Source organism: Erigeron canadensis, chromosome 6 (genome assembly GCF_010389155.1).
Source record: "Erigeron canadensis isolate Cc75 chromosome 6, C_canadensis_v1, whole genome shotgun sequence".
NCBI lineage: Eukaryota > Viridiplantae > Streptophyta > Magnoliopsida > Asterales > Asteraceae > Erigeron > Erigeron canadensis.
The window spans coordinates 31555835-31571614 of NC_057766.1; the positions used below are offsets into that span (position 1 = coordinate 31555835).

The window sequence follows — 15780 nt, forward strand, 5'->3', positions numbered from 1 at the left end:
GTTTAGTTTAAACACTTCTGTCTAATTGATTTCAATGTCAAATAGTGCCACAAAGAAACTATAACATTAAAAAAATTGGCTTTCCCAATTGTAATTTTTTACTTCATTTTTCATGAAGGCTAAGGAAGGACAGACTTTACATTCGCCTAAAATGGTTAAGCCGGCCCTATGTGTCATTTTTTAATATGCGGATTGGGCATCTCTAGCATTTCCTACAGTCACTTGATAATAAGATTTTGTTTTCTTTAATCGTCTCTGGATTTATAAGAATTGCATTAATCCAAGTTATATTTTGCAACGAATACATGAAAGCGAGATAAAGATATAATAACAGAAAAGTAGGTAATAAAATCAAGAAAAGGTGTCAACACGCAAAGGAATTACAAGTAACCCACGATTTTTGATTAGCTTATACGACGGCACAAAGTGATTCCATCACCAACGGGAAGCTGGCAAATTTCCACACGTGGGTCAACAGCCAATGCTTTGTTGAGCTCTAGCACGAAATCCCTGTAATACCTGACATACTTCCTGAGGGGTGCATCAGCAGGGGCGACCAACGACCCGTTCCAAAGGGTGTTATCGTAGCCAATGACTCCCCCGATTTTGACAAGATCAATTAGTCTCTTGTGGTAGTTAAGGTAGTTGTCTTTGTCAGCATCCACAAAAATAAAATCGAATGATCCATGGAACTTGACATCGTCCACCATTTGGTCAAGAAGAGGCAGAGCAGGGCCCTCTCTGAAGTCGATCTTGTGGGCTACACCGGCTTTCTCGATAATTGGAAGTCCAATTTCGTAATTCTCACGGTTTATGTCTAAAGCCAATATCTTGCCATCTTCTGGGAGAGCAAGAGCGGTAGAAAGAAGGGAATAACCGGTGTATACACCGATTTCCATAGTGTTCTTAGCGTTTATGAGCTTAAGAAGCATGTTCAAAAACTGTCCTTCATCAGCTGATGTTGTCATGAGATTCCTATATAAATTTCATAAAACAAATATTAGGTCCCGTCCTGATCATAGTTATTGGCAATTATATCCAATTAATATTTATATTAATACAGTATATATATATATATAGAAAAATGATATATCCTTCTTAAAATTAGCATAAAAATCTTCTTAAAAACGATACGATGATGACATGTTAATTCCACTATAACTCTGTTATAATCATATCTTCTGATTTTTACACGTGTCATCATCATGTAATTAGCAGGAGTTTTAAGCTATTTATTTAAGAGGATTTATAATTTTCCATTACATGGTGTACGTATAAATTATATGGACTTACCAAGGGTGTTTAGCAGTGACCTCACGTAGCTCTTTCATGGATTCGGGCTCTCTTGGGTAAACACTCGTTTCAAGAATGTATTGATAAAGCGCATCGCTTTGAAGGAGGCTCTTGTGGCCAACTTCTTGGTGTTTCGCGGGTTGAGTTTCTCCAATTGTTGCCATTATATTATAATTATGATCAAGAATGAATTAATATGTATGCCAAAGGTGGGTTGGTACTAAAATAGGTAGTTTAGGCTGTGAAAGTGAACCTGAAATGGAATGGAGAAATGTATCGAAATATAAAGAGCAGGGAGTTGGTAAAATAGTAGTATCAAGGAAGGTGGCATGGTTGGTGAGTATGAACAAGTTGACTTGGCCAACTACAAATATTGGTAAACTCATTCTATATTTTGGTGTGTATTTGTCGTTTATTTATATTGTAATAATAATTTTGATGAACAATTCTTGAGTTTTTCATTTAGTCAAATTATTATAGTATGTGATAATATTAGTAGATCAAGCACGTCATATATATATATGTTAGGTAATGACACAGACTTCGTGCCAAGTGGAAAGTTTTGTTGTTGATTACAATCATTACATGAAGATTTTGTTGGTTTGTGGTAGGTAACGGGTTCCCTTTGTGTTGTAAACATGAATAGAGATTGATGCATTTAGAGTTCTACTGAAAATCTGAAATACAAGACTAGATTTGATAGTCGTTAAAAGATAAAATGTTTCCCACTTAGATATTGTAACGTTTTCGAACAGAGAGATGATAATTATACAATATATTTTGATTATGTTACCACACTCTATAAGTATTACAACATGAGTGTGGTGGATCTAACAAAATGTATCATCTCCTTTTCATATAATAGCTTGTCTTTTCTCCAAATGAAAGTGTATGAACCTGTTTTTCCAGTTCCAAATTAACTACCTATAAAATCTAAAGAGCCGATTAACAGAATGTATAGAAATTTGATGAAACGAAATTTAGAGTAGTTTATATTAACTTAAAATGGTAATGAAAAGAAAATCAAGTTCATATCAAGCACGCATAATTCGAACTTAAAATGGTAATTAATAAAATTGAGTTTTATTGTGGTGTCTCGAATGCAACTACTCGTTTGTATTCTAAAAACCAATTAACGGCTCATTACTTTCATTTCATTGTCTACGAACCAACACGTTAATGACATTGTTTCAAACGTTGCTTAATACTTCGGCACTTTAAAACATAACTCGATACAATCATTTATGTCAAATCTTAAATTATAAAGATGTCAAAACTCAACTTATAAAAAATATATAGAGTACTACTTTATTACTACATGCAATCGTATTTTTCACGATTCGCTCCGGTTTGGATTCGCGATTCGGGATTGCAATTCGTGAGGTCCCACGAATCTGGTTCGGATGAGGTAGACTCATTTCGATTCGCTTCGGTTCATTTCGGTTCGGTAAACCCGAATTTAAAAATACATTAATAGATTTAGATATTATGTTACTACAAGGTTCAAACACTTTCAATACTTTAAAAAACAAATTATAAGTTTTTAAACTTAGATTTTTAAATCAACTATATAAAGAAAAAAAACAAATACTTCAAAATTACCCAACCTTTTGTCTTAATTCTCATCTCTTTTGACATGCATTTAATGTATTTATATATGTTGATAATTGCAAAGTTTAATTACTAGTTAAACCAAAAATCTTTGAACTCAAACACAATTAACCGAACCCAATTCATCACCATCTAACAGTTCAGTGTTTTTTTGTCTTTGTTTCGCGATTCGGTACGCAAATCATATCGCAAATTGGATCGTCGAACAAAAACGAAATTCGCAGGTCTTCCGTGAATCCGGTTACTATGGTTGCTCGTAACACAGAAGGCATGTTTCTTGAGATGACCTAATAACTATTTTAATTAATTATTGTATGTTACGGCAAGATTCTTGACGTGATCAGAGAACTAAATGATTAATCTATTTGTGCTTTCTCACGTACATCATCAAATGTTTATAGATCAGTTGACATTATCCAAGTGCAATTCCGAGTCTCATCCTAACTAAAAGAACCACATTTAAAATTTCAATTTCCATATGAAATTATCTTTATCTTTACTCATAGTAAACTACCTCCTCTCATCTTCTCAAATAATGAACCATTCTACCTAAAAGTCTAAAACAATACTCTCTTATTCCTTCCCCACCTACCTTCTTAAATAATCTTCCAAAAATACTTTTAACGAAATAATTTATAAAAAAGAAATGATCAATCATACTAAAAAAATAGCCTAAAAATCCTCCTAATACCATATACATAAAATTTATCCCTTAATCTCTAAAATAATTACACAACCTTTTTTTACATCAATAAACTACATTATTTAACGCCACCACTATACTCTCGTGGTCAACGCCGCTACCTTGTGTGGGTTCCCTTTGTAAAATATAAGGAGGAATGCTTTAAATTTTCAAATTACTCTTGCATTAATACCCTACTCAAATTAGTGCAATATTAATTAAGTAGTAAAAGCGTAGACAAAACATAATTTTAATACCTTTTGGTAAGGTCTTTGACTTTGAAAGGATCCACCTGGGTTCGAGTCTCATTTCTCACATTTGTGAGAATGGATTAATAGGAGTTTTTCAAAAGTCCTGATTTCCAGGCATACATGTAATTTAGGAGTAGAATAAAATGTCGTTCAAAAAAAAATACCTTAATTTATTATTATTATAGATAATAAAAAGTCAACATAACAATAAATGATAATGTGAAATAATAAATAAAATAAAATCAACTTTAATAACTCTAAAAGTATACATACTACTCAGTATTTTATAAAGATTACACACCCCTTGTTACCAATATATTAAATTACATTTTTTATTTTTTAAAATATCTTCATTAACTTTTTATATAAATTACTTTTACATCAATTATCTACGTAATTCGACGTCGTTATCACCACCACTACTATCAATCGCCGCCATCACCACCGGTCGCCGTCACCGCCGCTGTATTGTGCGTGTGCGGTGATAGTAGAACTATCGTGAATACATATCATATTGATTTTACTACACAAACATATCCAGATTAAATTTCGATTATATTATGCTTGTATTTTCTATAGTGTTTTGGACTATTGTTACACAATTCAATTTGTAATATTTGTTTGGCGCGGCGATCAGAATCATATAATGAGCTTGTTTGCCATTTGTAAGTCGGTATATACTACTACTTAAATTCTAGTACTATTATATATTAATGTTTTATTTTTAATTTGGTGAAAGTTAAGCGTTTTCTCATTGGAATAGACATAACTCTAACTAGGTAGTTCGCATGTCCTGTAATTATTGTTTTTATTCGTTTTCTTTTTTAAATACAATACACAAACATAACATCGTAAATGTGTCATTCTCATGGAGTTTCGTATACATAATATTAAAAGAAAGCGCGGTTGCATGTTTTCATTTTTAAAGACAATATCATACCACACCACCATGTTTATGTTTACTCTCAAAATTTACATTGAGAAAAATCATTACCAAAAACATCCATAAATAAAATTGAAAAAATTGCAAAAAAAAATACTAAAAGAAAAAAATATGAAAAAATAAATGTTACAAAAAAGAACTTTAAAATTAAAATAAACCAAAAGTTTTAAAAGAAACAAAATTGTTATAGAAAGCAAAAAATGTAATCAAACATAAAACTAAAAAAAAAATTATAAAATTGTAAACTAAAACAAAAAACAAAACAAACAAAATGTAAAAACAAATGCCAGAGAGATGAATTGTTTGAAATTAAATATTTTTTATAGTAAAGTTGTAAATCTTTTTAAGAGTTTGAAATGTAAAATTTCAAAGTAAAAAAAAATTAATAAAAAAAATTGGAGATGGAGTCTAACTCAAGACTCCTTATATATCTATACTTCTATATCTATATCTATACTATATTTTTTATATTATAAAGTAAATAAAGTTTCAACTTTCAATTTCAATAATATACACATGATAATAAATGATGTACTATACATCAATGCTTACAACTTTTTATTTCCTCCACAAATCATTGTTTTCTTCTAATTCTTTTATAATCTTTTATCTCAAAAACGTACATCGATAAATTATAAAAATTATATGGATGTTCTTAAAATTTCATGCCCTTTCATTAGAGATGTCATTCGATATACTTTCGACCAATTTTTTAAATCTGATGGCGGAGCCTGTACGACTAAGCCATTTGGCTATGATACTCTATGACATATTACTTTCTATGACCTATCACACTCTATGACCCATCACCCTCACCATCTCACCGCCGCAATATGCGGATACTTATTGTAGTATTGAGAAAGCTTGAACCACTTCTTCTAATCATATTTTTATTTAAAATTTGCTAAATCTAGTATTTATTTTTAACCTTAGTGATTACTGTTCACAACTATTTCCTTTTATAAAAGGATATAATATAATTTGAATTTGAATACTTCAAATATTCATTAATTATTGACGAAGTATCAATGAAAGGACAATCAACTTTGTAAAACAGGGCTATAACATCTAATCTAATTTAATCTATTTAACTATAATAATAGTAATAAAATTGGAATAATATGCTTTATAAAATAAAAATTAAATTAATAACTTACATAATCTTTGCACATATATGTATGCATGTTGTCTACTATGGCTGGCCAAGTCAAATAAGCCACTCCAAAATTAACTTAACCAACCGCACCAACACACCACCTTCCTTTACTCTAACTTGACCAACTCCCATCTCTATAAGAAGCAGACTGCACCCCTTTGTTTCAATTCAGGTTCACTAGCTAATTGTCTTACCACATCACAATAACCTCACATTTCATACTTTCAAAGACACATACTACATTATTAATTTAATCGATACAATGGCAACAATCGGAGAAACTCAACCCGCGAAACACCAAGAAGTTGGCCACAAGAGTCTCCTTCAAAGCGACGCGCTTTACCAATACATTCTTGAAACCAGCGTTTACCCGAGAGAGCCCGAATCCATGAAAGAGCTACGCGAGGTCACTGCTAAACACCCTTGGTAAGTATACTCCCTTCTTGTATGCACACTACAATAATGAAGTTATATCAATGTAATTAAGTAGACATTTTCCTAATGTTTTTTTACTAATATTTGTTATATGAAATTTATATAGGAATCTCATGACCACATCCGCGGACGAAGGACAGTTTTTGAACATGCTTCTTAAGCTCATAAACGCTAAGAACACGATGGAGATCGGTGTATACACCGGTTATTCCCTTCTTTCTACCGCTCTTGCTCTCCCAGAAGATGGCAAGATATTGGCTTTAGACATAAACCGTGAAAATTACGAAATTGGTCTTCCGATTATTGAGAAAGCTGGCGTAGCTCACAAGATCGACTTCAGAGAGGGCCCTGCTCTGCCCCTTCTTGACCAAATGGTGGACGATGTCAAGTTCCATGGATCATTTGATTTTATTTTTGTGGATGCTGACAAAGACAACTACCTTAACTACCACAAGAGATTAATTGACCTTGTCAAAATCGGGGGAGTCATTGGTTACGATAACACCCTTTGGAACGGGTCGTTGGTCGCCCCTGCTGATGCACCCCTCAGGAAGTATGTCAGGTATTACCGAGATTTCGTGTTAGAGCTTAACAAAGCGTTGGCTGTTGATCCAAGAGTCGAGATTTGTCAGCTTCCAGTCGGTGATGGAATTACCTTGTGCCGTCGTATAAGCTAATAATGGTTATAAGATTATTAACACAACAATTCTTTGATGTTCCATAGGGTACGTCTAAAGTTGTTTAGCAATCATTTGTTTAATGTTCTTTCTACAAAGTTTTATTTGAATTGAATCTCATTGTATTTCTGTAATACGGTATTATCAATAGTGTAAAGTTTTATCATATCCATATAAAACAAGTGATTAGAACAATAATTTAAATGACTCAACATAGGTATGTTTGTAGCTAATTTTTGGCGACCGACGAGCCAACTTATCAACCAGAGATGACAAATCCCAACACATTGACGTTCAATTTGGATAACTTTGGGTGTCTTTTCTTTATATTTGGGGACAAAGGGTTACAACATTATGTATAAATATTACTCGTACGACTTTACGAGTATAATTTATGAGTTAAATACTAAAATAGACTTTGCATATATGGCCGTTTGACCCAATCCAACCCGTTGTGGCCGTTCTACAAAAGGTATACAATACTAGCTAACAAAACATATGCCAACATCACATTTTAATATTTCATATATCTAATTAATCTGCTAATTTAATTAGTTTTAGCCCAAAAAAAAAATAAAGTAACTCTTAATGCCGTCTTTTACGGGTTTTGGGTCCCAATACCTGTATGGAGGAGGTTGATATGTAGACAGCCTTACCCCTACCAAAGGTAAAGAGGCTGCTTCCAGGTTCTACCATAGGTAGAAAAGGACCTTCAGCCTTACTGGGCATGAGGATCGAACCCATGACCTCTGTTTTCAGAGGCATAAGCTCCAACCAATGATCCAACCCAGTTGGTTTTTAATTAATTTTAGCACTGACGTTTAAAAAATTAGTGTTACCAACTCTCTTGTTTTCCACTTAAGTTGGCCAGTTGACCAAGTCAACGTCTATATTGAACTCTCAAGTCTAGTCTGACCAACCGCGCCCACACCAACTCGCCACCTTCCTCAATAGTCCTATTAAGCCCATTATACTCCTTGGTCGTATGTATATATTCTGGTGCACCATTTCCTTCCATTTCAGGTTCACTTCTACCAACATCAACCCATCCAACATTTTACACACACATACAAACATTAAAGATTCATCAGTATGGCAGCAATTGGAGAAGCTCAACCCGCGAAACACCAAGAAGTTGGCCACAAGAGTCTCCTTCAAAGCGACGCGCTTTACCAATACATTCTTGAAACCAGCGTTTACCCGAGAGAGCCCGAATCCATGAAAGAGCTACGTGAGGTCACTGCTAAACATCCTTGGTAAACTAATGCTTCTATCTCTCAACTACCTAATTTTTGTAATAGTACAACATTTTATTTCGTTTGAATTGTGTAGGCATAACTCAAAAGTACGTAGAATACAATTTATTTCGATTTCTAAACATGTCACTTTTTTTAATTAAATGTAGGAATCTCATGACAACATCAGCTGATGAAGGACAGTTTTTGAACATGCTTCTTAAGCTCATAAACGCTAAGAACACCATGGAGATCGGTGTATACACCGGTTATTCCCTTCTTTCCACAGCTCTTGCTCTCCCAGAAGATGGCAAGATATTGGCTTTGGACATAAACCGTGAGAACTACAAAATTGGACTTCCAATTATTGAGAAAGCCGGTGTAGCCCATAAGATTGACTTCAGAGAAGGCCCTGCTCTGCCCCTTCTTGACCAAATGGTGGACGATGTCAAGTTCCATGGATCATTTGATTTTATTTTTGTGGATGCTGACAAAGACAACTACCTTAACTACCACAAGAGACTAATTGATCTTGTCAAAATCGGGGGAGTCATTGGCTACGATAACACCCTTTGGAACGGGTCGTTGGTCGCCCCTGCTGATGCACCCCTCAGGAAGTATGTCAGGTATTACAGGGATTTCGTGCTAGAGCTCAACAAAGCATTGGCTGTTGACCCAAGAGTCGAGATTTGTCAACTTCCGGTCGGTGATGGAATCACTTTGTGCCGTCGTGTAGTCTAATGACTTCTGACGAACCAACTGAAGACACACATATCTTTACGATATAATCATGCCCATGATCCGTATACTATTTCAAGATGGTGAAAAAATCATTCTTGAATTCCAATTTTTTTTTTCTTTAAATTGATCATTTTAATTGTTCTTTGCTATTTTCCAATCCAAATATTTATGTATGTATATCATTTTCATCCATAGAAATGGACATCTACAAACAATTTACTAATTTACAAACACAAACTTGGCTAATTACGAATGTTAGTCTTTTCTTTGTTTAGTTATATTTATTATCACATAACACATGCATAGAAGCAGCTTGATTTGGATATGTGGTAAACACACTGGCCTCTGGAGATAGGGTCAAAGGTTCAATCCTTATCTCATGCAAAGGCTAGAGGTCCTTTTCTATCATTTAGGTAGAACCTGGAGCAGTCTCTCTACCTTGGTAGAGGTAAGATCTGTCTACATATTAACCTCACCGTCGAGGTGGCCCAAAACCCGTAGAAGACGACATTTAATTTCCTTTCCTTTTACATAACACATGTATAATGCACATTCCAGAAAAGTAAGCAACATGACATCATCATTATAGTCTAGGCCTCTAGGGGCTCGAGGCTTCCACAATGTCAAGTGTTTTGATTCCACATCCAACTGTGCCTTATTGAAATCCTGACTCACATGATCAAGAAACTCTCAGTTCAACTCTTTTCTTCATGAATTAACACTTTGTCAGAATGTTGGTAATGAAATACTTGTAGAAAAACAAGACAAGTATTTGCAACCAGGAATCAATTTCTAACATAAAGAATAATAGAGCTGGGGAGTTTGGCTAAATGTATCAGTGTATTGTGAACGAAAAAACTCTAGCTTCCGATAAATGTTAGTATTTCTTTCGTTGCGCGTAATGAATGAAAAACCACATACAGAGAGGAATGGAACCATTTTATTATGTTGTGTATCCCCCACGATGACTTCAACTTCCCATTACTATCTTAATGCTGTCATATCTATCCAAAACCTTAATATTTTACAAGCATTTTAATTCTCTCTATAGGAAATGGCCGGTGCTTTAAATGTTTGTTCATTTGAAGTTTGCAATAATAAGTTGTTGGAGTTATACATGGAAATATACCTACCTGGGCCAAGATTACTTACATATATATTTTGAGACACCGCGTTGAGGGTCTTGGATGTTTGCTTAGGGAACTCATAAATAAGTGCGGATTACACAAATCCTGTTGTGATGATAAGTGGCTATAAGGTTTTATAGCCATGTAAACACCTTGCTTCATGTTTTTGAGAGTCATTGTGTCACGGGATCGAGTACTGTTCGATAGCCATTAATTTCCACTCATTTCATTCCCTGTTAGAACTTAGAAGATCTCATTAAATAGTTTACTGGGATACTAGTACTAAAAGGGTTAAGTTGCGAAATGGGTGGGTTGGGTAAGATGGTAAGTCATTAAAAAAAGGGGTTAACTATTGCTACTAAAGGTCAAAATATTTCAGGGGCTAGCAGGTGTAGTAACTGTACCAATAAAAATCCGTAGCTTTAAGAGAATTCTAATCACAACCATAAAGGGTTGGGTTTGGTTGAGTCAAACTGTCTTGCAAGTCTGTTTTATTCAAATATATAGTGTATGTATGTAAAAATGTAGTAAAAGGAATAAGGTTGTGGGTTGGTGCATGTACGTGAGTGAGGTTGGTCAGACTTGAGCTTTCAGTAGACGTTGACTAGATATGCTGGTCAACGACCATTGTGGAAAGCTAGCTACCATGCCGGTGGACTTCATCATATTAGGTAAAACTCACTAGCTTGTTTCATTTTAACAGGTTAATTAACAACTTAAATGCAATATATATGTGATTATCATTAGATTCCCTATCATCAACATTGACATATTAGTTTATGTATGATCACTAAATTGCCGGGAAGGCTGACTTGGCCAACCATAGTGGAAAAGAGGAGTTGGTTTATCACATCATCACTATTATTTCATTATACTTTTATCCTTTTATTAATTCTACTTTTATATACTGGTCAAATACCATGTTGTAATTACGCGTATTATGTTTATCTGTACAAACTAGCTAGCATATGTTTTTTATTAGAAAAATAGCTTGTATAGTTGTATCTACATAAAAATAAGTAATCTAGATTAATTAAAACAAGCACTACATTATATATTTAATTAATGGACACTTATAAAACTTACCATATTCAGAAATCCCTTAGTGTTAAACTTAACTTGATGATGAATCAACGTCCAGCAATGGCACACTATTAGGCTATAACTTAACTAGCACCTTTTCGACAAAGAACAATGCTATAATGACAAATTATTTATAAACAAATTTATACAATCCATGCATGACCAATGAAATAAAGGGAGAGAATGAAGAAACAAAAAATGTCTTTACATGTTATTAGTTCACTTAATTTGTCACATCAATTTGTAAATGTTTGTTGTAATTGGTTTTCTCTTTTGGTAAATGTTCATCAGTTCGATCATGGGCCCACTAGGGACTTTAGATAGATAAGAAGTCTCATGTTAGAGTAAGACATTAAACATCTCACTGACACATGGGATCGAGTTGCTGGAGCTATTTCTAGCGGACGAAATGATTGGTGCCCAAAGGGTAACAAGAAGAAGAATCAGCGTATTCTCACCAATCTACAAATTTCAATAGATAACTCAAAAGGATTTGATAAATATACCACAGCTTATAATAAACGTATCATATGCTATAAAATGGTTTGGTATAACATATTCATCCAGAGTTATGATATGATTATAAGCTCGCTAACTCAAAACAAACTGATTATACTAAATCACATGCATTTAGACACTTCAAGATGAATAGTTAATTTTTTTTTTGAACAGTTACGGAGAAAACCTTACCATACAATGGTGAAGCCATGAACGTACTTTAGAATACAAGATAAAAACCATTATCCATAATAGGTGGTTCGAGAAAAAAAACCACAGATTTGTACGTTATTCTAAAAAGTCGAATCCAAAACCGATAGAGAAAAATCATAGCTGCATCCATTAGTTAAACTAAACTTCACTTGCTAAAAATAGCCAATTACATTTTATTATCTGATATATATATATATATATATATATATATATATATATATATATATATATATATATATGTGTGTGGGGTAAGATTTATTGGAAAACTATAGGTGTAACTTGATGTATTCATATATGCATGAGTTTGTTTATATATACTATCCACATAAGAACATAAATTTATAATATTAGTATTTTCATGATTTTTTTTCAAATTAAATGGTTCTTACACGAACTTTAGACTATATAAGTACTTTTTTTTAAAAGTGAATTTTGCTGGAAACTTCGTGTCGTGATTCGACAGCAGAAGGTCTAGCATACTTTGTCTTAACAGAGTCCGCTATAGAGAGCTCTCTCGAAGTGGAAATGTATATTTCAAATACCCGGTACGTGGGGGAAACCTCTTACAAATCCGCTTGAAGACATGGCGATATTTATAGGGGTAAACATTGCCCCTTCAGAGTTGAACCTGGGTATACCCAAGCCAAGCCTTTATAAAAGGATTTTTTATGTCCTTTCCAAAGTTTAAACACAAGACCTCTTGAATGAGAAGATGACTTTTTTCAACTGTATAAATACTCCAATACCATTATTTTAGTGTTACAATACAATAATAAGTCATTAAAACCCAAACTAATATAGCATAGATTGTGATAGGGTATAAATCTTCATCATCAAAGACTTATTGTAAAAAATCCTTTGAATAATATAAAAGATTCAAATATTTTAAAAGGTTTGCATGAATTGGAGATATTAATGCATCTTCTATGACAAAAATTGTAATGGAACAGATCATTGTTTCATTGATCTTTCTCCTAAAAGATTTTTTTCAATGAATTTACTTAATTATTTACATTAATATTTCTTTTCACAGAAAAACACATATAAACGAGATAAAATAAATAAAGAGGTAGAAATTAAATACATCCGAGACAAGATTAAAATAAATATTTAATAAAGTAAATAATCCTTGAATAGCTTTTGGTTGATTTCTATCTCAGTATCTCCTATATCCGCTCAACTCAACTAAAACCAAATTTGAGTTTTAGACCCGAATCTTCAAATCGAGCCGTCATTGCATTTAACCAGACGATTTCTTTTTTTCTCCATGTTTAACCAGTTTTTTAAAATTATTAATTATTTTGAAAAGATTTTTTAACTATTTTCATGATGACGTGTAGACTTATAATACTATTTTTTGGTTGTTTATGAACTTTTAATTTTATATATTTCTTTTAATTATATCTATTTGTATTTTGTTTATACTGTATTAGTTTTGAGTGGTTTATAGTATTCGTAATGGTTCACGCCATCACACTAGGTGGTGTGACACATAAGCGCCACATTAACATCATTCCATAACCATCCATCAACCACACCGTATCCATAATAATAACCACACCATACAATTTTTTTTATATCAAAATATAACACATTTAATCAAGTAATAAGAAATAATAGGAAATAGGCATATTTTTATGAATTGATATATTGTTCATCTTGTAGAATATTTGTCAACATACATGAAAATGATGTACATATGATGAAACGATCATATAAATACAACAACCCAAATTATGAAACGATGATCAACAAAAGAACAAGCTTTTAAGGAGAATGAAAATGTCAAACAACATCAATCGATTAGAGTAGTTCACGGTGCATCTTGCAACAGCTTCATGTTTCGGTTAAATGGTTCCTTATACGACCGAGTACATAATTAACTTATACGACGGCACAAGGTAATTCCATCACCGACTGGAAGCTGACAAATCTCGACTCTTGGATCAACAGCCAACGCTTTGTTAAGCTCTAACACGAAATCTCGGTAATACCTGACATACTTCCTGAGGGGTGCATCAGCAGGGGCGACCAACGACCCGTTCCAAAGGGTGTTATCGTAACCAATGACTCCCCCGATTTTGACAAGATCAATTAATCTCTTGTGGTAGTTAAGGTAGTTGTCTTTGTCAGCATCCACAAAAATAAAATCAAATGATCCATGGAACTTGACATCGTCCACCATTTGGTCAAGAAGGGGCAGAGCAGGGCCCTCTCTGAAGTCGATCTTGTGAGCTACGCCAGCTTTCTCAATAATCGGAAGACCAATTTCGTAATTTTCACGGTTTATGTCTAAAGCCAATATCTTGCCATCTTCTGGGAGAGCAAGAGCGGTAGAAAGAAGGGAATAACCGGTGTATACACCGATCTCCATCGTGTTCTTAGCGTTTATGAGCTTAAGAAGCATGTTCAAAAACTGTCCTTCGTCCGCGGATGTGGTCATGAGATTCCTATATAAATTTCATATAACAAATATTAGTAAAAAAACATTAGGAAAATGTCTACTTAATTACATTGATATAACTTCATTATTGTAGTGTGCATACAAGAAGGGAGTATACTTACCAAGGGTGTTTAGCAGTGACCTCGCGTAGCTCTTTCATGGATTCGGGCTCTCTCGGGTAAACGCTGGTTTCAAGAATGTATTGGTAAAGCGCGTCGCTTTGAAGGAGACTCTTGTGGCCAACTTCTTGGTGTTTCGCGGGTTGAGTTTCTCCCGTTGTTGACGCCATTTTGTTGATTAATGTTGGGTGAAATGAAGGGTGTTTTTTATGTTAGTTTTCCGATAGAAGGTTAACTTGTATGTAAAAGTGAACCTGAAATGGAAGAAGAAGTGCATTGGAATATATATAGTGAGTGGGCATAGACATAGTAGTGGTCCGGGTGAACGTAGGTGAGTGCGGTTGGTAAGACTTGAGTAGTCGTTGTAAGATAGTTGACTTAGCCAACCATTTTGGAACCTGTAGTTGGTGAGCTCTTTCCTTCACAAATCTCCAAAAGCAACTTGTGGTTGGTGAAATAAAAGCCTATTTTACATTTATATCTTTATTTTTATGTTTTTTTTTAACGTTCAATTTTGATCCTTGGGGGATATATACAGAATCCAACCAAAGAGTTTAAAAAATTTTAGAGACTTATTTACCCAAAGAGTCAAACTTAGACATGTGAGTAAAAACCAAAGAAGCATGCATCCTCGTAGTCCCGAACATTTATCAGTTGTATGTAGTACTATGTACCTTGTTGGCATATCTTTTAGTTAATTTTAGTCCTTCTATGATTGATAACATTTGTATGAATCCATATTTGATTAATTAATTGGTACATTTGAAAGAAGCCAAAAAACATTCTTAAGATACAAAACTATATAGTACTACGTACAAACATAATCTCTTGAAAAATGAGGACTTTATAATTAAATGAGATTAGAAGAGACTTGTTAAACTAGCTAAGAGGGGAAAAAATAAATAGAAAAAAGAAAATTCAACAATAATCATACTGAAAAAATAAACTTCAGAATACATATAAATTTTAGGGATTATGACCTGCGAATAGAACTAACTATGCTAAAATGTTTATGTTATGTAACTAACTACAAAAAACATTTATGTAATGTAACATACTACCTATTTTCGTCTATAGTATGTAAATTACCGGTTAACATTGGAAAGTAACCGGTTGTGCTTAGGATTATGACCTGTGAATATAACTAACTATGCCAAAATATTTATGTTATGTAACTAACTACAAAAACGTTTATATAATGTAACAAACTACCTGTTTTTGTCTATAGTATGTATAGCAGCAGATTCCGGCGTTGTTGACTTACTATTCAACC

At 33.5% G+C, this 15780-nt stretch overlaps 4 protein-coding genes across 4 annotated transcripts; 2 read left to right on the forward strand and 2 right to left on the reverse strand.

Moving 5' to 3' along the window:
- Positions 1-302: 302 nt before the first annotated feature.
- Positions 303-1547, reverse strand: LOC122603643 (caffeoyl-CoA O-methyltransferase-like). The gene is made up of 2 exons (XM_043776409.1): positions 1294-1547; positions 303-975 (listed from the first exon to the last, which is right to left on the reverse strand). Exons 1-2 carry the CDS (start codon positions 1455-1457, stop codon positions 405-407), a joined length of 735 nt encoding a protein of 244 aa, XP_043632344.1. The 5' UTR covers positions 1458-1547; the 3' UTR covers positions 303-404.
- Positions 1548-6119: 4572 nt separating this feature from the next.
- Positions 6120-7182, forward strand: LOC122606043 (caffeoyl-CoA O-methyltransferase-like). Its single transcript, XM_043779007.1, has 2 exons — positions 6120-6362; positions 6478-7182. Exons 1-2 carry the CDS (start codon positions 6199-6201, stop codon positions 7046-7048), a joined length of 735 nt encoding a protein of 244 aa, XP_043634942.1. The 5' UTR covers positions 6120-6198; the 3' UTR covers positions 7049-7182.
- A 910-nt stretch (positions 7183-8092) lies between these two features.
- On the forward strand, positions 8093-9226 carry LOC122606044 (caffeoyl-CoA O-methyltransferase-like). The gene is made up of 2 exons (XM_043779008.1): positions 8093-8304; positions 8454-9226. Exons 1-2 carry the CDS (start codon positions 8141-8143, stop codon positions 9022-9024), a joined length of 735 nt encoding a protein of 244 aa, XP_043634943.1. The 5' UTR covers positions 8093-8140; the 3' UTR covers positions 9025-9226.
- Positions 9227-13577: 4351 nt separating this feature from the next.
- Positions 13578-14750, reverse strand: LOC122603489 (caffeoyl-CoA O-methyltransferase). The gene is made up of 2 exons (XM_043776202.1): positions 14511-14750; positions 13578-14395 (listed from the first exon to the last, which is right to left on the reverse strand). Exons 1-2 carry the CDS (start codon positions 14675-14677, stop codon positions 13825-13827), a joined length of 738 nt encoding a protein of 245 aa, XP_043632137.1. The 5' UTR covers positions 14678-14750; the 3' UTR covers positions 13578-13824.
- Positions 14751-15780: the final 1030 nt, after the last annotated feature.

What these genes read in the sequence shown, in the direction of transcription:
- LOC122603643 (XM_043776409.1), bottom strand. Translation starts at nt 1,457, where the DNA reads ATGGCAACAATTGGAGAAACTCAACCCGCGAAACACCAAGAAGTTGGC. An exon ending in GTCACTGCTAAACACCCTTG is followed by an intron (nt 976 to 1,293) that starts GTAAGTCCATAT and finishes AAATTTATATAG; the next exon opens with GAATCTCATGACAACATCAG.
- LOC122606043 (XM_043779007.1), top strand. Translation starts at nt 6,199, where the DNA reads ATGGCAACAATCGGAGAAACTCAACCCGCGAAACACCAAGAAGTTGGC. An exon ending in GTCACTGCTAAACACCCTTG is followed by an intron (nt 6,363 to 6,477) that starts GTAAGTATACTC and finishes AAATTTATATAG; the next exon opens with GAATCTCATGACCACATCCG.
- LOC122606044 (XM_043779008.1), top strand. Translation starts at nt 8,141, where the DNA reads ATGGCAGCAATTGGAGAAGCTCAACCCGCGAAACACCAAGAAGTTGGC. An exon ending in GTCACTGCTAAACATCCTTG is followed by an intron (nt 8,305 to 8,453) that starts GTAAACTAATGC and finishes AATTAAATGTAG; the next exon opens with GAATCTCATGACAACATCAG.
- LOC122603489 (XM_043776202.1), bottom strand. Translation starts at nt 14,677, where the DNA reads ATGGCGTCAACAACGGGAGAAACTCAACCCGCGAAACACCAAGAAGTT. An exon ending in GTCACTGCTAAACACCCTTG is followed by an intron (nt 14,396 to 14,510) that starts GTAAGTATACTC and finishes AAATTTATATAG; the next exon opens with GAATCTCATGACCACATCCG.